The sequence below is a fragment of the Gilbertella persicaria genome, assembly GCF_025201335.1.
Source record: "Gilbertella persicaria strain CBS 190.32 chromosome Unknown B0P05scaffold_12, whole genome shotgun sequence".
Lineage (NCBI taxonomy): Eukaryota > Fungi > Mucoromycota > Mucoromycetes > Mucorales > Choanephoraceae > Gilbertella > Gilbertella persicaria.
In genome coordinates this window covers 284861-306875 of record NW_026251973.1, presented here as the reverse complement: position 1 = coordinate 306875, position 22015 = coordinate 284861, and the positions used below count along the sequence as shown (strand labels likewise).

Sequence of the window (22015 nt, the reverse complement as noted above, 5' to 3'; positions counted from 1 at the left end):
TTGAGCAATACGTTGGTCTTTTATTAATGTATATAAGCTGGAGTGATAGAAAGGAAAGAAGAGCAAAAGCATGGGTCTTTTACTGACACTTACAATGGAGATTTTTTTTTTCAGTTGTGTACTACATGGTATAAACTTTGAGTATCTGTGCACAATACATATGGTACACAAAGCAAAGTGTTTAGAACTGCAATTCTATTACTTGTATGCAATCAAAGAAATAGTTGTGTTTATTTGTTGTATATATGCAAATGGAAGCCATATTATGTCATATCGATAAAAAAAAAGTATCTTGTCGAATGATCAAGCCATCCTTTTTTTTTTTATGTCCTAGCGAAAAAAAAGATGGACAATGAGAAGAGGGAAAGATTTATTTGTTAAGTCGCTTATAGACTGTTTTTTTTATTTATTAAGCGAGAGTTTATTCCTATTTTTTTTATATATACTTTTTCTCTTTTCCTATTCCTTTTTGTTTTCTTTTATACAATGACAATTGTAGACACAGACATCATACCTGTGAATGCAGTAATTGAAGATAAAAAGACAATCAGCGTAGGCGTTGATCTGTCAGACTCATTATTTGGTACAATGCATCACAAAAAAAAAAAATTATATATTAATCTTAATTAGATTATGACATGCTTTTAAAAGATGTAGAAAGTAATGGCACAGAAAGTACACACGTAGAAGAAGATGAATTATTTAATACTTCTTTTCATGAACAAGATAAAAAGAATCATTCGCTATCACCTACGCTTCACAAAAAACTACCAACATTAGTGCAATGGAGTCCTCAACAAGGTCAAGCCTCATTTATTATGTCTATCATCTTAGAATGTCATCAAGAAGCAGTGGTACCTATGCGAATTGTGTTTGGCTCATTGACCATTGAAACCTCACAACAACAACAAAGGGTCTCCCATAATAACGATGCGAGTGTCTGGATCACTCTAATAGCCACCGTACCTCCTCTCAAAGAAACTCATTCAGATTCAGATCGAGTGCCCATCTCAGTTTGTTTATTTGACGCTCATGATCCTGACTTAGCTACGGAGACACTGAATATAGGCACATTTACTTATTGCGAAGGTTTGTTTTGATTTAAACCGATTTCTCCACATTGTTTTATTTGTTTGTTTGGAAAGCTTATTTTTTCCTTTGTCTCTTTTCTTTTCTGTATAGACATGAAATGGGCAAATCGTAAACGAGCCTTGTCTTGCGAACCAGATGAATGCACCAAGAAAAAGACTACATTTGATGTTAAAAGCTCAGGCAAGTTCATTCAAATCATTGGTTGATTGAAACTCATGTAAAATTAGACCAAGAAGATATGGATGCACAATTATTGAAACTTTTGGCTCCCTATGATCCTCTCTTGACTGTCAATGGCCCTATTCAGACCAATTGGATCTCTCCTCCTAGTGAGGCAAGCACAGTTCATTGGGCGTCTCCTTCTAGTCTTCACAGTACAAGTACTCAACCAAACTATACGACTTCAGTACCACTGGCTGGCTCTTATCCTACGCCCATGTCCCACACTATGTTACTTCCGCAAGATGTGTTCAATAGAAATACACCACCACGACAACAACAACAACAACAACAACAACCTTGTGTTGGTATGTATGGTATGTTTTCTATGCCTCCTCCTCCTCCTACCACAATGCTTCAAAAAGAAGGTATGTACCGTGCTTTTTTGGAAATGCAACAGCGTCAACGTCATAGATCGTTTTCAACACAACACAACATAATGTTTCATCCCAATGACATGCGTCAATTCTATCTTCAAAACACCATGACTCAACAAAGGCAAAGACCATGTAGTTTAGCAGAGGCGCCTGATATTCCTCGACGAGCCTCTGCTCCTACTACCACTACTACATCAACCACGCCAACTGCCTCCAGTAATTGTACTGCATTAAACAAGGCGCATTTAAAACTCAATGGTGATCTAGCTGATATGATGGTCAATTGGTCCATGTCTGAATGGCAACTCGGTCGTCGTCTTGTTCATTTCTGGCGAGAGACAACCGTCGATGCAGAAGGTAATTTAACACTGGTCGAGTGTGGATTTGAACCGATGGATCAACACGTCTATCATCAGCAGCGAATGAGAGATAATGTCGCTGCCGTCGCTGCCGCTGCTGCTGCTGCTGCTGCTGCTGCTGCTGCCATCGCCCATTCACCACCAGGCGTGTCCAGCATGAACACCAATCATCGATCAGACACACCTATTGTGATTTCTTGTATTTATTGGCGTGAACGTAATGATTATTATATCACTTCTGTGGATTGCATCTATTTATTAGAGAGTATGATTGGTATTCATTTTACAGTAGAAGAAAAGAACCGGATTCGAAGAAACTTGGAAGGTTTTCGACCCTTGACGGTGTCGAAATGTAAAGTAGACTGCGCTGACTTTTTCAAACTGATCATGTCCTTTCCTCATCCAAAACCTCGCAATATTGAAAAAGACGTCAAGGTGTTTGCCTGGAGAACATTGCCTCATGCTTTAAGGAAAATCGTTCGAAAATATACACCTTCTTATGTGACAACAGCTCCTTTGGAACCTATTCAAAAATCAAGTTCAACATATTCACCTCAACACAATTTAGGATTTTAGTAAATAACAATAACAATAATAATAAACCTTAGGTTGAGCCTTATATTCTATAGAACTCACTTTTTTTTTTTTTTTTTTTTTTTTTTTTTTTGTTTATTACAATTGATCCAAAGAGATATTGGCACTAGAGAAATAACCAGGCAGGAATTGAACTGCTTCTGGTAATTGAGTAATGAATGGCTTGATCAATTGACGTTTTTCTGGAGCCATGGCCATGATTTGTTGAGCAAGATAGACTTGAGAAGAAGGTAAGCCTGCAGTAGGGTCTTCTTGAACAGGGTTACTTGTAGCTAATTTGGCAAATGTAGTTTGATATCCTCCTTCTTCAATATCCAAGGTATACAATTCATCAGGCCCATCTGTCTCAAGTGAACCAGGTAATTCTAACAAGGCCAACAGAGCCAACAAGGACTTGGACCAGAGTTGACTCAAGTAAGGTTCATTCAACATGATGTCTGATTTGGTCAAAAGGCGGGTCATACCCACACCGCTGATTTTACGGTCGATAGGTTTGCTTAACTTGACCAAGTCTGGGAGAATAAACAAGGACATAATTTGACCAAAAAGACTATACACATACATCATAAGAATAACTCCTGCTATATTGTTGATTCACTTACCCAGGCTGTAATGATTCATACACACGAATGATTGTGTCGGGTCCATTCATGGATTCAAGCAAGAAGCAATAATTCATCCAGAGTGTAAAGTTACGTGTAAATCTATCAAAGCTAATTTGATCTCCTTTCTTTTTACTCTGAAGACGCTTCAATACCGCAGAAAGTAAAGCAGGAAGGTAATTGCCAAATAAGTGACTTATCAAAGTTAGCCTTGTCTATATACAATGTACTTACATAGGCACACGCTTTGTCAATGTCTCCAACAACAGAATACCATAATGATCAAATTGACGTGAATAAACAAGCTTTTGCTGGAAAATACCAAGAATAGGTTCAAGTTGATTACTGGCCAAGATGGATTGAATTCCCTTGTTCAAATAAGCCTGAATCAAGCGTACAAGAGCAGGAATGTTACCTTGTTCCCATAAAGCAGGATTCAAGATAGGCACCAAAAGAGCGGTGTAGGCTTCTGTTAATTCGGTACCCTTGTGGTGTTCAAGCAATTGAGCCAATAACTGGAACACATAAGGACTGAATTCCTGAACATCTTGAGCCAAAATCGTCTGGAATGGACCAAAGCACATGTTTTCAAATTCAGACAAGGCAGCTTCAGAGATGGGGCAAATGAATCGAATCAAGGCACCAATGCTCTCAAACACATAGTGATTGAATTTAGGATTACTAGGGTTTTTGCTGACAATGGCAAGAATGTTGGTTAATTTGCCCATGATCACATTCACATAAGGGACCATGTCTTGACGACTAGTGATGATGACACGCATTACAGCTCGCATTAAATAGTCATTTTCAGAGAGTTTTTCAGGTGTTTGTCCTTGTTCTATCAATCTAAACAGTTGAGACAAAAGTGTCTCTGAGTAAGGTTTAATGTCTTCTGAAGTAAACCTGATTTTAGAGTGTCAGCTAATCCATTATTCATATCGTCCTATTTGCAACTTACATCATTGTCTTGCCTTGACGCATAAACAAGATACGTTCAATAGCAATAGCAGCATAAGTATGAACCACATAATCAGTGGATTCAAGATGCTTCACAAGCAAAGGAAATACAGTCAACAGTTGATCTTTTGTCAACTGATTCCTAAATGTATAGACATACTTGATAGCATCTACCTTAAGAATAGGCATATCAGTCATCACTTCAGACTGCAAATCACACAAGACATGCTTTGAAAAGAAATCGACCACGTCCACTAAATCATTGGTCTTGGTGACACCTTGTTGACTTGTAGCAGAACGCGTAGCAATAGCAACCAATAAGAAAATAGCCGTGTTTTTATCTTTCCAGTTGGCTTTAGGATTAATACTGTAGTTTTGCAAGTAACGAAAGACATAGTCAGACATGATCTTGGTAACCTGAGTCTCAAAGCGCTCCATCAAACCACGAATGAAATCGGCTGCTGAACGACGGCGTGTGTCTGTGTCGGATCCTTCTAAATCTCGGCGGATGTATTCAATAGGATTGTCTTCAAATAGTTCTTCATCTGAGGTACGAATGGCTACATTGGGGAGTGCAATACGCTCACACATTGTACCAAGTGTATTTTGATCTGCAAAGTATTGAGCATGGCGTTCAATCTTGACAATGGCAGTCAATACAGAAAAAGCCTTGCATACCATCTATGCTATATGTCAGTATGGATTATTTGAGTAAGTATATACACATATACATACAGCATCATATTTAGGATCACCATTAGTGTTTGTAAGCAAATTAATCACAATAGGCACAAAGCCATTTAGTTGAGGGAATACTTCTTCGTAACGAGAAGCGTATAATTCAAGAATATAACAAATACCCGTCTTGATTTGTTCCAATGGTCCTTCTTCTTCTTCATCATCAGTTACTAATAATGGGTTTTGATAGACAAGATATTTCTCGAATAAGCCCATAAATGTATTCAAATTGTCTTCAAAGAATTCAGGAAGATCTTGACAGTTCAAGTCATAGTAAATCTTGATCAAAAGTACCAATGAGCGAGCTAAAATCTGCAGTGCTTGTAAATTAGTGTTGTTTTCTTCAATCAGTTTATCTGTAATCTATCGAATCAAAACAGAGGTCAATAAAGGAGAACTCAGTAGAATTCCTTACTTGAAAGAGTTGCATATAAGGTTCACAGAATAAATCCAAGACATATTTGATATTAAGAAACAAATCATCACTTCTGAAGGCTGATCTCCATCTATAACAACATAAGTTTTCGTTCTTTATAAGACTATTTACCTTTTGAAGATAGAGTGTGCTGTACCAAGAATACCATTGTTTACTCGATAATCAGTAGGACTCAATTTACTGATCAATTCCTATCAGCAAAGATATCAATACACCTAATTATCAAGTGTGTCTGCTTACAGGTAATAAAGTATCCCACTTTTCAGGGAAATCAGAAGCAGCAATCAGACTAAGCGCGTCACTGATTTGTAACTGAAGTTTATCGGGCACAGTGATCATGAGCTGCACAATTTGTCGTTTGATCTCAATACGGTCTGGTAGAGCAATCTTATCTGCTTCATTTTCATTTTCCTGTGGTTGGTTAATACACAAATGATATACACGTATCCTACTGGCTTACCATCACCCAATGGCGCTTCACAAAATTCTTGAAATAGACAGCACCAGCCATACGAATAGTGGCATCAGCGGATTCATCACTAATCACTTTAAGCAAAAGTAAAGGAAAGCCTTGTTGGGTCTCTACTTGAGCCAAATTTAAAGAGGCTACGCGTTGTTAGTCCACGTTTGATTCTCGAGACATACCTTCTTTTTGTGTTGCAGGGTTTAATGTCTGCAATAAGTATTGCTGTAGTGTAGCGTATGTTTGCTCGTTTATCTCCATTGAACAAAGAAACAAAAAGAAAAGAAAAGAAAAAAACGCGCACAGTTTGAAAAACGTCACTTGGTGTTGAAAGCGCGTTTTTAATCTCCGTTAAAGGGCTGCTTAACAAAAGAAAAAAAAAAGTTTTGTTCATGGTTTATATGGTCCATGTTGACATCCCATGTCGTTGTCTAGAAAACCTCTTCAGTCCAAGAATACCAACCAAAATCAAATTACACCTCCACCAAAGCTAGATAATGACGCGTTAAAGAAAATACAACAATTGCAACCATTTGGGGTATGCTCATCACACAGACACACATCCATCTCGATCTCATCCTTCTTTCTTTTTAGTTGGTGCTTTCCTCACGTATAAGAAAACCAAAGAAACAAGAGTCTCAAAAACCCAAAACAAAAGAAATCAAAAAACGATCCTTAGAAAGATTAGGTTCAAAGAAATCAAACACGCCCAAACGACAATCCTTCAAAGATGAATACGATGTACCCATCAATCGATTACCTACTGACTGTTTGATTTCTATCTTTCAGCACTGTCAGGACTTCGAGACATATTGTGCTTTACTGAGTGTGTGTCATACTTGGCGATCCATAGGCACTCAACCCTTTATGGTAACACACATAAACACCCTTTACACTCCATTAAAAATCCCTCCTTTTATTAGTGGAGAAAGACAGCTATCTCTTGGAAGACTATGTATCGACAAGTCAACATATTGCACTTACCTCGAAGAAGATTTGACCAAATGCACTATATACGTTCATTGACCATCACAGACCATAACAAAGACATTCAATATCCCATTATTGATATCAAACTATCCCCCTTTCGAGCATTAAGAGAGCTTTACCTCATCAACATGTCTTTGGCAGACATTGACTGCTTAATATCATGGCTGCGTCATATCAAAAAACTCTGTTGTCAACATACTTACATAGGACAAAGACCCAATCTTAGACTCACCATGTTTTCTCAACTACACCAACTAGAATATCTACAGATTGACTTTGCAGAGCATTGCAATCTAGGTCTAAGTCGATCGACATTTCTTAGTGATAGTCAAGGTGACAAGAAGGAGCAACTACCATCCACACTCAAGACACTCTCTTTATGGGGTGTATATGATTATGAAGAAGTCTTGTTTGAACCTCAAGTAAACCATCAAGAAGAACAGAATACGATTGCCTATTGGCTTCAAGTTGAAAATACCCTGGTTCAGAAATACCACGTCTTTGCCTCTTTATCCAACTTGACATCACTTTCTTTGGGTTATGTGAGTTCATTTACTTCGCGCGTTTGGCGTGAATGTATGCTACCTTGTGCAAACACACTATTGTATCTGGACATGCATCAATGGGACAGTAAAAGGGAATCACCTGAAATGAGCTTAAGGAGAAGATTGACAGAGGAAAACGTAAAAGATGATGCAGAAGAAGCCCTGGCTGAATTTATTGGTGCATTAAATCACATCAAAGAAATTCAGTTGGATGCGTTTGTGTGTAGTCAGGGATTAGTGGATGGATTGGCTGCTTTAGATAAAAAGTATGAAATATTGCATGGCTTAGATAAAGAAGATGACCTCAAGATTGAGTCTTTTATGAACAAGCAATTAATTCAATTCAAGATTAAGATACTCAATGCATAAAAACCATCTTACAAAAATAAAGAACATGGCCTCATCTTCAGATAAAAAAACATATAAGTGTATGTTTCATGGTAGATCTATGATAGGCATGCAAAGGTTTGCTCTACTGAAGGTTGTTTTGCAAGCTGTACTGCTGGTGTATCAATAACCTTAGGTATCTACTGAGATAGAGGTTACAATGGCATCTGCACTATGTGCAATCGTAGACTGTTTTGTTCCACACTCACTACTTGTAGTTGATTAGATCTTGCGCTTATTTATCTTCAGTTCTTGACATAGGCACTCTTAAGTGAAATAAAATACTCGTCAAAGTAGGGAGTACATTTAACACGCAAGGTAAGAAGATAATCGGCGTTTGAAACAGCCGATCCTCCTTTTGTTTGACATTTATTACTGATCATGTCCAAAGCTACTCTCTTTAGGTTCGAAGTATTATGTATAATGGTAGATTTTACTTAAAAATACTCTGCAAATCAGATAATGTATAGAAAACTACCTAATTGCTAGTCAATACCTACTGAAAAGGGTCTCTTTTGTACTAATTACAGTGTACAACGAACTTTGAATACAGATTTGAAGGCAATGCTCAAATGAACTCGCCTTTTTTATCTTGGTAAACTGGCTTTCTTTTTCTTAGGAGTACCCAGACATTGCCTTATTTGATTTGGTTGGATCAGACCTACATTGGGTTACTCCAAAAATTCTCGAACATGGTTCTTTCGCCTAACAAGCCAACCCACAACATGACATCCTCTAAAGGGCGCCGTAACAACGATAATTCACCCAGAATTGGTCGCAAGTAGCGGCTAGAACTATTGTGTCTGCTAACCAGTCGTCATCATTGGCTGCTACTGCTTCATCTGCACGCACTTCTGGTTCTTCCCAGTCAAAGTATGCTAGTACCAACACTCTTTCTTCAGGCATTATTACGCCTTATATTGTCGGTTTAGAGAAAGACAGTGTATTGATCGATATCACCAACATTCGTGATGCGAATGGCCTTAAGCAGTTTCTTGGGTCACTCAATACCTATGAAGAGTATTATTTCTTTGGCACTTTACTTGTTGAGCGCAAGTATTTGCAGAGACGTTTTATTGAAACTTGTTGGGACACCAACTCAGAAGTATACAATAAGTTGATCAATACCGATTTACAGATGGAAGATAATAATATTATCAAAGGTTACCGCAGCTTGCCCCAGAATGCGAAAATTGCTCGAGTTAAGGTTGAACGACTCCCTTTGATTCATCCTTTAACTCTCCGTGAGCAAATGACCAAACGGTTTTCTCACTTTGGTGAAGTCTTGGATCTTGGTTTCATATGGACGGTGCTGTATTTTTCGGCCAGGGCTACGTCGTTCTTGACCTGAACAACCTCACAAGACTGAGCCTAAGCAACTTGGTCAAGTAGTGGATTGGCCCGAATTTGATCGTGAGCTTCTGCTTATGTGGGATGAAATGCCCCAATTTTGTCGTTTTTGTCAAAAATCCGACCATTGTCGAGCAGATTGCATGGGACTCATTAATACTCGTCGTTGTTATAATTGCAATGAGCGTGGTCATATCAGCCGTGATTGTCTTCGTTGTAATCATGGATCAGGCCACCCTCCTAATGAGCGTATTGGGATCACAAAAGACAAGGCTAGTAGATCAGGCTCCAACCTGCCCAATGAGCAACTGGCACAAAGTGTGAAGCCTAAGCAAAGTGTCTCTCTTGCTGCATTGACTACCGTTCCTCTTAGTCAAATAGCAACCGAGACTATTCAAACACTTTCAAACGGTACTACAGTAGTCGAGCATGAATTGATGGATCATGAAATGAAAGAGCAAGGAGATAGTGAAGTAGAAATCATTGACTCCGATGGAGAGGATGATGATGAATATCTTCAAAATATTCCAAGCAATAATCCAACCCAAGAGGCTTTGGACTTAGAAAGTTTATCCAGGAGCGTAAAAAGATCAAACTTAATCATGACGGTGAGAGACATGGAGTGGTGCCTAATCATAATACAGGTGGATCAACTGGTACCTCTCCTGAATTTCAATAAGATAATCTATGCCTAAAGACTCTATGCAAATTGCCACCCTTAATTGTCGTGGCCTTACGAAAACTTCAGATCCTTACAAACAGTCCTTATTCATCCGCTTTCTACGCTCAACTAAATATGACATTCTATGCTTACAAGAAACACGCGCATCTACACTTAATATACAGAAACAGTTCAACCTCAAGTTCCAGACTAAATCTAGTCTTTGGACAGAACACTGTGGCATTGTTTCCTTTAAATCTCACTACAAAATTACAGCACATCCCACCATCAATTCTACCGATGGCCACTTTCTCTTAGCGTCCATTGTTCATGCCTCTGAACCCTCCATTCCTTTTATGTATATCCTCAATATTTATGCTCCTGCTTATCGTAGTAGTCGATCCACATTCTTTCGCACGTTATCTTCCAATCAACCATTAATGTCACATTTACAGTCAACGTCTTTGCCTATAATTATTGCTGGCGATTTCAACTATGACATTTACCGAAAATCCAACATTGATACGTGCTGGAATGATCTACTTCTTACTTCATTCCAAGATTGCTTTCAAAGTGATCCTCTTCCTACATTTGTTAGTACCACTGGTAGTCGCACACATATTGACTATATATTTTGCACTCTACCTCATGCTGACAACGTAATTTCTATGACTCAAAGTTTCGTCAACTACAGTTGGACTGACCATGCCTTGCTTTCTATCAACTATCAACTGGTACACACTCCAGCTGGACCTGGTCCTTGGAAAGGTAATCCTAATCTTGCTCGACTATCTGCATATAGAAAAGGTTTGACAATACATATTGAGCAATACATGGATAACATCAACCGTTTGGATCCTGATTGCCCTTCAGTTCAAACTATTTGGGATGAATTGAAAGAACAAGTCAAAGTTTTTACTCGATCCTTCCAGATCATGCGTAACAACTGGCGATCCAAATCTCTGAAAAAGCTTCAATCCAAACGCAACATAATCTTACGAGATCATAAAAATATATCTATTTTATCATCTCTTTTACCAAAAGTTGTAAAAATGATTACTATTTTGCAGGATGAATCTGCCGAAATAGAACATCTCAAAGCAGGCAAATTTTGGCGAGAAAAAGGTGAACGATCTCCTGGTCTTCTCAAAAAACTTGCACAAGATAGGTCTGCACAGCGAACAATACCAAAGCTCTTTGATCCCAATTCTAGACGATTGGTTACTAATACAGAAGGGAAAACAAAGGTGATGGTTGCCTTCTATAAGGCGCTATATCGTCCTGACAAGATCCAATCCTCTGATGTCAATACGCTTTTACAACGTACCAACAGCCAACGACTTACTAAAGAGCAAGCATCTACCCTTGAAAGTCCTATCACTTGGCTGGAAATATCGAAAGCAAGTAGACGCTCATCTCGTCAGAGTAGTCCTGGTAGCGATGGTTTGCCATACGAAATTCTAGGTATTTTACTTCGTGTTCCTTGTTTAAGGCAGCTGGTTCTACAAGTATACAATGATGCCTTAGCTCATTCTTTATTCCCGAAATCATGGCTGCTATCACTTATGACTCTTTTGCCTAAGAAAGGTGATTTAACACGGGCAGAGAACTATCGTCCTATTCAGTTGGTGAATGCAGATAACAAGGTCTTCACTCGGATAAGCAACCACAGGATTATGACAGTAGCTGCTACACTTATCAACAGACATCAGCTAGACTTTATGCCTGGTAGATATATTGCTGAACATGGCTTGCTCACCCAAATGATCATGGAAAATGCAGCAACAAACTACCGCTGACCAGACAAAGATCTTGGCATTCCTTTAGACCAAGAAAAAGCCTATGATTGTGTCAACCTTGACTATCTCAAGCAAGTGTTGTTACACTTTGGTTTTCCAAAGACCCTGGTTGCCAGCACTACTACCTTGTTCAGAGATAATTTCATTTGTATCAACATCAATGGTTGGCTCTCTAAGCAGTTGGTTCCAAAGCGCCGAGGCCTCAAACAAGGTGACCCACTCTCTTGTATTTTATACAATTTTGCCTTAGAGCCACTTCTCCAGTCGGTATTGAATGACACTCAATTTTCTGGCTATCGCTTCAAGCATAATGGTTTTAGTCAAGCTATCACCTTACCTGCTATCAAATTGCTTAGTTATGCTGATGACACTTTAGTTTTTCTTCATAATATCCATGACCTTCGCAGAATGCAGTTTTACTTGCAGACCTACAGTAAAGCATCCAATGCCAAGATTAACTACCATAAAGTGCGAACAATCTCTCTCTCTGGCCACAATCTAGATGACAAATGGCTGACTACTCTACAAGCCATTGACATTTTCAAGATATGGTGCCGTACAGATGCTGAACCCATTATCTACTTAGGTTTTCCCCTTATCCAATCCTTGGACCAGCGAGCTCACTTTTTTTTGTCCCTCACTCGATCACTGTCTCAACTGGCGGATATTCATGCCTCACGCAATATTTCTGTTGTTGGTAGAGCTACAGTTGCCAGTTCACTTTTGTTGTCTAAATGCTGGTATATTTTGCGAGTGATCCCTACCACTCAAGCAATCCTTAATACCATTCGAACTGTCATTACTTCTTTTGTCAACCGGCAAATCTTTCCTCGCATTAGTTAGCAAACGATGGCTGCCACAATGTGCTGCCAGACAATGGATGCTATTCCTAGGAAACAGTACTCATATATGCCAAACCCTATCGAATACTTTTTACTCCCATTACGCTCAATTGCTTTGCCATCTGACACCTTTGAATTGCCTCTCAAGTTACGCACAGTAGCGGTTTCCTACCTATATGAGTACCATTCACAGGGTCACTATTTGGCACCAATACCAGTTTCTTCCTTTCCCCTGGATATCCGTCGTAGTGTTAGAAAATACCTTCAAGCAGTGAATCAAAGTCATTGTCAACTGGAACCATTCTTTGGTCAATGCCTTGTTCGTACTTCATTAGACTTACACAATTCTGTGCATATTCCTGCAATTCAGCGGTCTCTTGGTTTCTTTTCTTTTGTGCGTATGTTGAAACTGCCTTTAGACAATGAAAATTTCATTGCCCTCAAAAATGGTGGCTATACTTTCCGTAAGGTCATCTCACAAGCTGCCTCGTCTGATATCATTGCTCGGCAAGAAGTTTCTTCTGCTGCTTGGAAGTACTTTTGGTGTATACCTATCACAAGATTCCCACTCGCTTCCCTACTGCTGCCTGCATTTTGTGTGGTGATCAGGAGACTGTGTACCATTTCTTCTTTCGCTGCCCCAAAAATTTCCATTCTGGGATGCCTTGATCAGGGAATTTTTGTGGCCAGGCACCTCTCTGGATCTAGTCTCTTATGCACTTGCATCTTTCAATTTTTCTCGGATTTGGTTTCAAACTAACTGTCCTCTTTCAGTAGCCATGGTAACCTTGATCGGTCTCTCTGAAATCTGGAAGGCCCATTGGACCCATACCATGCAGAACCAGCCACTCCATTATCTCTCTGTTCTTCACAGCACTCGCTATCAAATTAAGCGTATAGCTGCTAAAAATGACCTTTCATCTTGAGAGGTCTTTTCCCGCAATAGCTGCTCTTCTTTCCTTTTATATTTTTCTACTTTCTTACTATCGTACCAATTTTTTTTTTCTTTATATTTTCTTACAATAAATAATTGTCGAGCACCTCTTTTAGTGGGTCCCTCCCAAGACTACTAATACGTGCGGCAAATAAAATCATTAAAAAAAATCGAGTTTTTGCTGAGAACTGCATAAAGACGCAGCTATTCGGCTTTGGTGTAGTGACAAAAGCTGTAGAACTTTTTATTTCAAATTTTTTGATATAAAGAACACAGCAGCTTTGCTGCTAAAATGTTGAGATAATCCGTAAAGATGTTCAGGAAGTTTTTTGCTTATATCTCATCATTTGTGTAGTACAACTGTTAAACAAACACACTCGCCAAAAGCTCTAGTTTTTGGCGCAAATTTTGAGTATTTAAACTTGTCAATTGCTCTATTTTTTGCCTTGAAGCATCAAAAAGAGGCTCAAGGAATTGTCAAACAGATGATTTTCATGACTAGTAGCTTTTGGCCGAATGGTCATTTTGGTCAAATTTTACAAGTTGCTTTTTTTGTCCAAATCAACTCCAAAGGTACCTCGTATATTAGTAGACATGATTTGTAGGCATTTAGAGCATTTATGCGTGTATAAACAGGCTTTATAATACGTTTATTTGTCTAAAAATTTGTAGATTGTTACCACATTGGACTTCAATTTTTTCTAAGGAAAATTTAACCTCAAACAGTATATTTTTTTTCCTCTTTTTCGTAAAATATGGTTTCATTCATGGATATTACATTTTTAGGCACAGGCAGTGCTCAACCTAGTGCTACTCGAAACCACCAGTCCATGGCATTAAGAATAGACGGTGATATCTGGTTATTTGATTGTGGAGAAGCAACACAACATCAATTTCAAAAGAGTCAGTTAAAAATGGGCAGGATCACGCGTATCTTTATCACACATATGCATGGCGACCATTGCTTTGGGCTTGGACCATTACTCTGCAGTATGACAGACAACTTGAATCCTCAGAACACAACCCAATCCGAATCCCAGCTGCCGATCGATATTTATGGACCTACACCTTTACGATCGTGGCTTCGAACCACACTCAAATTAACCTATTCTCATCTCGGCCGTCCTTATCGTGTTCACGAACTGCTTTGCGATACCGATCCCGAGGATCTCAACCAGGATCTCCATCACAACGAACTGCCAGGAGAAAATGTACGTATCGAGAACAATGCATTTACACTACCGTTGTATGCATCAGGCAAAAAAGGGTATCAAGTCCAAGCTGCGTATATTGAGCACTCTATTCCTTCATTGGGTTATGTGATTCGAGAACCACCTTCGTCAGGCAAATTGGATGGCTTGATCCCTTTGATCAAGAAACATACCAAGGCATTACAAGCGCAAGGCATGAAAAATCCCATGACACTGTTGGGCCAGATTCAGCGAACACAAGAGCCTTATACGTTGCCTGATGGAGATGTACTTGTACCTCCTCCACAACGTCCTGGTCGTGAAATCGTAATTTTGGGAGACACCAGAGATCCATCGTCCATCTTGCCTTTAACCAACACACCTACTTTGCTTGTGCATGAAGCTACAAATGCACTTACTAGACTCGATACACTAGACGCAAAGACAATGGTGACATTCGAACAAGTAGAAGAACGAACCAAAAACCATGGCCATTCAACACCACAAATGGCAGCTGCCTTTGCAAAGAAAATCAAGTGTAAAAAATTGATCTTGACTCACTTCAGTGCTCGTTATCGTGGTGATGAAGATCCTGAGGCTTTGGAAGTGATGGAGGAAGTCCGTTCTTTAGCCATTGATGTATTAGATCAACGAAAAGAGGATGTGCTTTGTGCTCGAGATTTATGGTCTTTTGAGATCAAGATGACATAGTTTATTATTAAAGACTGTTACATTCTCTTGCTAAATGTCCCACCTAAAAAAAAAAAAAAGAGAGAGAGAGAGGAGGGAAGTTTAGATTTGTATATAAGAATAGAGTTTTTTTTTTTTTTTTTTTTTTACCTTGTTGCATCGATAACATGTAAAAGGTTGATGAGGCTCACGTCTGTTAAATGCTTGACTTTTGTTACGTCTAAAATGATCAAATTCATCCATAGCAGACTTGCTTCCAAGCCCCATATACTTATTTTCTTGTGGAACACCACTAAAATCGTGCCTGCCAAACCCGTTGCTTTTGCCTGATCCATAACTCGTATTTGATGAACGCATCAAAGAAGGTGGTGGCGGGGAAGGTGATCGACTATGACTGCGACTATAACGTCTCTGATATCGATTTCTGGATGGACTTCGAGTTTTGGCTGGAGAAGGACTACGGCTTCTCATTGAAGGAGGGCTACGGCTTAATCGCTGGCGATAACGAGGGGATGGTGTTCTACTACGGCTCCTACCACGACTTGGACTTAGATATTCTCTTCTATCATGGTATTGCTCTCTACTTGGAGATCGTGTATTGCGCTGTTGTTTTCGTTGATGAATAGAGGTTGTATATTCATCTAAATAACCTTTTTCCCAACCTTGCGCATCAATGTTGGATCTAGTGGCTTTTTCGTCTATAATCACACTATCTGCACTGGACAAGTCAAGTCCCTGATAGAATTCATCTACAGCTGTTATAAGTTCTTGTGTGGGTGGTGGACGTGGAAAGGGAACTCGAATCAGAGTTGGATCAACAGGTTGATAATCCTCTGACTAAATGAACAGCAGATAAATATATGACTCTCTTTTTCATAAAGCATTACCTTGGCAAAAAGCATAAGTCCAGCAGGCAATTCATGGTAAGGTTTAGCTGGTGGCGGTGGTGGTGGTGGTATAGGCAAAGGTACTGCTCCTTGTTGTAATGAATTGGCATGAGGTGGTGGAACACTAGGCATATGTTGAGGATAAGACACAAAAGAGTTTTGAAATGGATGTGACATAATATCTCTTTTCATGCGACTAATAACCTGAGGTTCAAAGATGTTTTGATCGCCCCAGAAGCCAATCACCTAATCAATGCTTAAGTTTGGTATGATATACTATGCTTTATACCTTCATGATTTTAGCTTCATATTCTGCTGATTCTGCTGCTTCATAAGCCATTCGTAAAAGAGGCACTAATAAGGGCAGCATGGCTTCTTGCATCCATGTTATCTGTTTCCTAGCACTGTTTCTTATCAGAAAAAACAACGCAAAAAAGATATATACTTGAGCTTACGTATGAAAGACGACATCATTAAGCAAGTAAATGAGATGTATTCTATCTGTTTGTGAGGTACGTGATCTAGACAATGCCAACATATATTCTAGAATAGCATTCATATGATGAGGTGCTTGACAGTATTCAAGTACCCATTTCCTTCCTGTCTGCATGAACATGTCAATGACACGATGCCACATCATTGCTATTTTACCTCAATATTTGCTTTTGAGCATTCATGCATAATCAAGTGAAGCAAGACGCGAAAGTCTTCAATGTTTTTTCTAGTGACATTCTTTGACGATCCGTCCAATATGTGTTGACAGAGTCGTTGGAAATAAGCAGACAGTGGTAAATCTTCCATGGATGAAGATGGAAGCGATGGCTGCTCATCTAAAACGAAACAAACTAAGAAGACAGCAGTCACCTCAACACCCCGCTCATGCTTACAAAAAAAGAAAAAAAAGGAAGCATGACTTGTAGTCACTTGAGTGTTGGTATACATCTTTGTACTCGGTACATACTTTCTTGAATAATGCTGGGTATTACTTGTTAGCATACTTGCTAGCACCATTTTGACCATGCCTCTCAAACTAATAAACTATTGCTCTCTATCCAATCATTATCTCTCCATTTCTGTTGTATGCCTATCAATGATTATAGCATGAATATCTCAAGTGTTTTCCAATTGAACATTGAATTTTATTCCCAGATGAAAGCTACTTTAGTAAAATGGACGCACAAACATAGCATGATGGCCAATGCATTCACATGCATAATCTACTGTGATTTCCTTTATCACAAAGCTACAAACTATCCGGGAACTCGGTAAGTTAATAGAGAACAAAGCTTGTCCAACCCATCTCGCGGTCTTCCCATTCAAACCCATGAAGTTGAATCAAAATACCAGAGTTTTGATTAAATTTGTATTCAATCCAACAAGGTGTCCGAGTCTGTCCTCCGCCCCCCTTTCGATCTGGTTCACCTAATAAACTAACAATTTGGTGTGCTTGCATTGTCGGTGTCAATCCACACGGTAAATGTTCTTGAGCATGAAAAGGAGAGAATCCATCGCGTGTGTTTCCGTTATAGATATCAATAGCATCCAGTTTTAGTGTGTCATTGTCTTTTATGAAGCAAAATGAGATACCCAATGGTTTATAGGCATAATATACATAATTCGATATTTCAGATAGAGTGGGTTTGAATTCAGCGTAATTTGCTATTTCTGGTGCATCAGGCGATGAACCCAATAAAGCATATAATCTATTAGACACAGGCACATCGATCATTTTAAAAAAAAGAGAGAGGGAAAAGAAAAGAAGATTTTTTCGGCGGACCAAAGAAATCCACCAGGACCAGTTTAGTAAGTTTATGAGCATTGTTTCACAAGAAAAGAAAGATAGTAGGATAAATTCATTTTAAAATGCTTGTAAAGTGTATTTATAGTAGGTATTCTGTTGTCTTGTAAGCCAGGGGGTCAGTTTAGATGTGTAGTAACTTGGTGTCACACGAAATTGAGATCTTTGGCTATCGTTTACTATTGGTAAAGTTTCATATATTTGTCAAGAACTTAATCAAAAGGTACATATAAAAAAAATGGCATTATAACCAAAACAATTGTTATCACCGTTTTCTTTCTTTCTTTCTTTCTTTTTTAACCTTTTTTCTCACTCTTTGTTTTTTATTTTATTTTTTTGGTTACAACTCATCTTCATCATGACAAAGAAGGATCCCTCTTCTCTTCATAATCACCCCATACTAACACCCGAACAACAGCAAGAGCAGGCTCTTTTGGTATGTGACACCGCCATGTTGATTTCTAATAAAATAGCTTGAACCCTTTTATGAACGATTGATTGGTATGGCCTTTGATGACAGTTCTTCTGCTGTTGAACGTTGCCGTGATTTGTGCGCTGAGTTTGGTTTTACAGTGAAACAAGAAGCAAGTACACATAGAGTAAGTAGAATAAACCAAAAGCAAGAAAAATGACACTTTAGAATTAGAATATTTATGTCTATTGTTCTCGGGAAGGTTTACCAGATTCATTAAGAAACCCTAAATCCAACCCACAACGCAAAAGACCTTCTAAACGATGTGACTGTCGCTGGCGAATTGTCTTGTTTGAGAATGAACAGAACAAGTGGGAATTTAGAAAGTCATTGAACCCAGAAGCAGGCAAACATAACCATGAATTAATGCGACCCGAAGAAATCGAACGTTCATGGCCAAAGGAAATCATTGACACTATTTACGAACTTGCTCGACTACGCATGGCAACGCAAGATATTCGGATCCGTATAAGAGAACAATTTCCAGATATTCATTGGAATGAACGACGATTCTATAATCGTCTTTCAGAAGAACGGCAAAAAATCAAGATACGAGATTCTTCTGAAAGAACCCATCAATTGAGTGAACTATGGAGTAAGATATGTATGACCACAGCTGGGAATGATGATCTATTTCAATTTGTTCGACAAGAATTAGCCATGTTATTTCAGTCTATATGCAGTACAGTCCAGATTCAGCCTGATGAACTACCAACGCCTTTTGTGCTTGAAGATACTGACCCTGTTGACACAACAAAAAAATCATTCAAGACTGATATAGCTTCACCTAAAGGCTATGTCCCAGTTGAGATACCTAAACAGATCTACTATATCAAAATCCATAACCAGCGTCAAGTACAAGAATCTCAGTTGATGAAGGCACAGCAGAAGCGTATGCGGCCTGAAGATATACAGAGAATGTCAGAACCACCCAAGAAGCTAGCAAGAAAGGGTAAAGCAAAGCAGCCTTCTCCCCTTGTGTTGCCCAATGGATCTTCTATGCCCACTATGCACAACACACTATCACGTATTCTTCCCCCAGCTTATCCTAGAACACCTATACCTTTGACACCTCCACCTAGACATCAACCTATACAACAAGCTCCTCCTCCTCCTCCACCACCACCACCACCATCAAGTTTTGTGTACACTTTTAATAGTAATATAAGATTAGATACCGATGCTTTAACTGGCTATGTACATCCTTCTGCTTCTTTTCATCACCATCACCATCATAATCAACAACATAGCTATACAATGACTGGTTCATCCAATACACCTGGATTTACTGCCTCGGACATGTCTTTCACGTTTGATCCTCAGCAACATTCTCCTATTGGTAGAAGCAGTGTAGAATCAAGCAACAGTAACAATAATACAAGTGAACCCACTATTCACCCAGCACTTCACTCCAATCCAATGTCACAAAATAACAGTAATAATAGTAATGATAATAATAATAATAATCCACAACCAATGTATTCTATGCCTAATACACCCATGTATGATTCTCCTCAAAAGGATACGATAGCAACAAATATGATGTCTTCTCCTCAAACACCTTATCAGCAATCTATGTTTATAAACCAGCCTTCTTCACCTAATCACCCTATACTTCCTATGTACTCACAATCCTCATCCGAGAATACATCTAGATAAAAAAGTCGCTTTCACATGTATGGTTTAGAATGAATATGATTGGTTGTTAGGGTTGCATGAATCAGGTGAAATAAAATATAAAAGAATCATCTTTTTTTTTTTCTCTTTCTTTCTTTTTTCTCTTTATGTACAGACTCTCTAAATTGCCTATAGAAATACTCTATCATGTATTCAGTTATTTGGATACAGAAGATTTGGTGACATTAGCAAGAATGAATACTTGGTATGGTTATTGGCTTTCTATTATGTTGAGTGAAAGAATAGATAAAAATGTAAAAAACGAAGGCTGGAGAATACATGTATGTATGTGCTTGCAATATAACGCATTGCTTATATGTGTAGATTGATATTTTAGCAAAATCTTATCCATCCAATCAGTCACATCCAACATTTCCTTTTTCAACAGAACTGTTATTATTAGGTGAATTTGCTAGAATCAATCCTTTTACATTGACAGTTGAATTCAAGTTATGCCCTATTGATGAAGAAGGTCTAGATTCCATTACAGATGCAACACCAAGTGATTGCTCCATTGTGTTATTTGATGACATCAAAACCAATATTGATATTGTTGCTTATTTTGCTCAGATTGCTACTTCAAGACGACTGCAGCATGTCAATCAAGCAGGCGCAGCCATGATGAGTGATAAGAAACTGTGGTACCAATACAACCATCACACAAAAGGTTCTGCAGTCATGGGCACAGGTTTCCAAGTCAAGTACGACATGAAAGAAACAAGGCAGGAATTCAGAAAGTTGGTGGATGCATTTGAACAACACCATGGTAAACTCAGTCATGCACCTGCTATCATCTCATTTGATCGACTATGGGTCTCGCCCGAATGGTGGGTGAAGCAGATAAAGTTACCTACACTTTGGAATGAGCAACAAGAAGGATTGGAACACAGTTATTGGTAAATTTATGACTAATAAACATATTGGCTTATTCTGACATGCTGCCACATCATGACTAATGCATGATACACTTGTTGCACGCGCTCACGTTGTTCTGGTGTTGCTTTTGAGCCATAACTTTCGATTTCATTGCCATCTTCGTCTACTTTAGGCAAAGAAGATTCAAGTAAAGACCATTCCAGTGTAGTTTCTTCAAATACTGTAGAGATAGAGACTTGATAGAATCCGAATTTTGATTGGAATAGATTGATGCTGGGTTCATTCTTGAGTGAGATTTTTGCATGAAATGTCTTGAGTCCCATCATTTCAGTGGCTAAATACACACACACACACAAAAGGAAGTAAATATCTTATGGCATTTTTTAATAATTTACCATAAGCCATCATCATTTGAAGAGCTTCTTTTCCTTTGCCATTTCTTCTATAGTCGGGTTCTGCAATCATAAGCTCAATCTCACCAAAGGTTGGGTCATTATCAGGATCATTTAAAAATATATTCACATCACCAATCATGACTGTAAAATAGAGAATAAATACACAAAGTAGAGGATGTACGTAACTTGCCTGTTTCTTTTTTTATATCAGCTTCAGACATATCTTTGAGTTGTTTGTTTGAATGAAGAGGTAGACTTGTCACAATGAATGTGAGTTCTATATAATCTCATATCAGTAACAATCATGATATCAAATAATCGTACTTTCTGGGTCTTGATGCCATGACTGTTGCATTTCATATTCTTGTTCGAGTGTTAAGGGCTCAGAAGCTGTCATTTCTTGAAGAAAGGGAGACTTCATCCATTCATGATATGTGGGCACATGCTCAGGTTTATAAGGCACCAACACAACATGTTCACCAATCTTTGCTTTATTTAGTGTCTTAAAGGCTTCATATTTTATGTAGCTTACAAGGATTGTATTTTCATTCAACTTCATATGAAAATGAAAAAAAAATGAAATATGAAATTGTGTGGCTTTTGAGAATTGCTTTATCCATACATTTTAACTCCAGATGAATATGTTGGTCTTGAAAGCATTGTAGTTTCAAGCATAGTGTAAGGA

General features: G+C 38.5%; 10 protein-coding genes across 10 annotated transcripts; 6 read left to right on the top strand and 4 right to left on the bottom strand.

Annotated features, from left to right (window-relative positions):
* The first annotated feature begins 4 nt into the window (after positions 1-4).
* On the top strand, positions 5-319 carry B0P05DRAFT_535053 (uncharacterized protein). The gene has a single exon (XM_051577391.1). It carries the CDS (start codon positions 71-73, stop codon positions 278-280), a length of 210 nt encoding a protein of 69 aa, XP_051436585.1. The 5' UTR covers positions 5-70; the 3' UTR covers positions 281-319.
* Positions 320-457: 138 nt separating this feature from the next.
* Positions 458-2689, top strand: B0P05DRAFT_34595 (uncharacterized protein). The gene is made up of 4 exons (XM_051573595.1): positions 458-583; positions 631-1089; positions 1183-1272; positions 1320-2689. Exons 1-4 carry the CDS (start codon positions 487-489, stop codon positions 2621-2623), a joined length of 1950 nt encoding a protein of 649 aa, XP_051436584.1. The 5' UTR covers positions 458-486; the 3' UTR covers positions 2624-2689.
* A 13-nt stretch (positions 2690-2702) lies between these two features.
* On the bottom strand, positions 2703-6120 carry B0P05DRAFT_535050 (Cse1-domain-containing protein). Its single transcript, XM_051577390.1, has 10 exons — positions 6020-6120; positions 5835-5980; positions 5615-5785; positions 5486-5565; positions 5354-5444; positions 4936-5301; positions 4202-4881; positions 3478-4146; positions 3244-3438; positions 2703-3191 (listed from the first exon to the last, which is right to left on the bottom strand). The coding sequence occupies exons 1-10, from the start codon at positions 6096-6098 to the stop codon at positions 2720-2722; spliced, it is 2949 nt and encodes a 982-aa protein (XP_051436583.1). The 5' UTR covers positions 6099-6120; the 3' UTR covers positions 2703-2719.
* Positions 6121-6198: 78 nt separating this feature from the next.
* B0P05DRAFT_535045 (uncharacterized protein) lies at positions 6199-8040 on the top strand. The gene is made up of 3 exons (XM_051577389.1): positions 6199-6375; positions 6432-6707; positions 6761-8040. Exons 1-3 carry the CDS (start codon positions 6259-6261, stop codon positions 7739-7741), a joined length of 1374 nt encoding a protein of 457 aa, XP_051436582.1. The 5' UTR covers positions 6199-6258; the 3' UTR covers positions 7742-8040.
* Positions 8041-14100: 6060 nt separating this feature from the next.
* B0P05DRAFT_578394 (beta-lactamase-like protein) lies at positions 14101-15246 on the top strand (the record flags this gene model as incomplete). Its single annotated transcript, XM_051581851.1, has 1 exon — positions 14101-15246. The coding sequence occupies one exon, from the start codon at positions 14101-14103 to the stop codon at positions 15244-15246; it is 1146 nt and encodes a 381-aa protein (XP_051436581.1).
* Positions 15059-16972, bottom strand: B0P05DRAFT_535024 (uncharacterized protein). Its single transcript, XM_051577388.1, has 6 exons — positions 16764-16972; positions 16568-16716; positions 16402-16516; positions 16113-16358; positions 15376-16062; positions 15059-15289 (listed from the first exon to the last, which is right to left on the bottom strand). The coding sequence occupies exons 1-6, from the start codon at positions 16911-16913 to the stop codon at positions 15254-15256; spliced, it is 1383 nt and encodes a 460-aa protein (XP_051436580.1). The 5' UTR covers positions 16914-16972; the 3' UTR covers positions 15059-15253.
* A 74-nt stretch (positions 16973-17046) lies between these two features.
* On the bottom strand, positions 17047-18045 carry B0P05DRAFT_535023 (uncharacterized protein). Its single transcript, XM_051577387.1, has 2 exons — positions 17213-18045; positions 17047-17091 (listed from the first exon to the last, which is right to left on the bottom strand). Exon 1 carries the CDS (start codon positions 17839-17841, stop codon positions 17383-17385), a length of 459 nt encoding a protein of 152 aa, XP_051436579.1. The 5' UTR covers positions 17842-18045; the 3' UTR covers positions 17047-17091; positions 17213-17382.
* An 88-nt stretch (positions 18046-18133) lies between these two features.
* Positions 18134-20436, top strand: B0P05DRAFT_34460 (uncharacterized protein). Its single transcript, XM_051573589.1, has 5 exons — positions 18134-18346; positions 18384-18509; positions 18557-20106; positions 20195-20313; positions 20420-20436. Exons 1-3 carry the CDS (start codon positions 18269-18271, stop codon positions 20039-20041), a joined length of 1689 nt encoding a protein of 562 aa, XP_051436578.1. The 5' UTR covers positions 18134-18268; the 3' UTR covers positions 20042-20106; positions 20195-20313; positions 20420-20436.
* B0P05DRAFT_636022 (uncharacterized protein) lies at positions 20161-20959 on the top strand (the record flags this gene model as incomplete). The annotated part of the gene is made up of 2 exons (XM_051583610.1): positions 20161-20340; positions 20384-20959. Exons 1-2 carry the CDS (start codon positions 20167-20169, stop codon positions 20957-20959), a joined length of 750 nt encoding a protein of 249 aa, XP_051436577.1. The 5' UTR covers positions 20161-20166.
* B0P05DRAFT_535015 (GNAT domain-containing protein) lies at positions 20955-21966 on the bottom strand. The gene is made up of 5 exons (XM_051577386.1): positions 21863-21966; positions 21655-21814; positions 21521-21607; positions 21331-21471; positions 20955-21269 (listed from the first exon to the last, which is right to left on the bottom strand). Exons 1-5 carry the CDS (start codon positions 21887-21889, stop codon positions 20968-20970), a joined length of 717 nt encoding a protein of 238 aa, XP_051436576.1. The 5' UTR covers positions 21890-21966; the 3' UTR covers positions 20955-20967.
* Between the last annotated feature and the right edge of the window lie 49 nt (positions 21967-22015).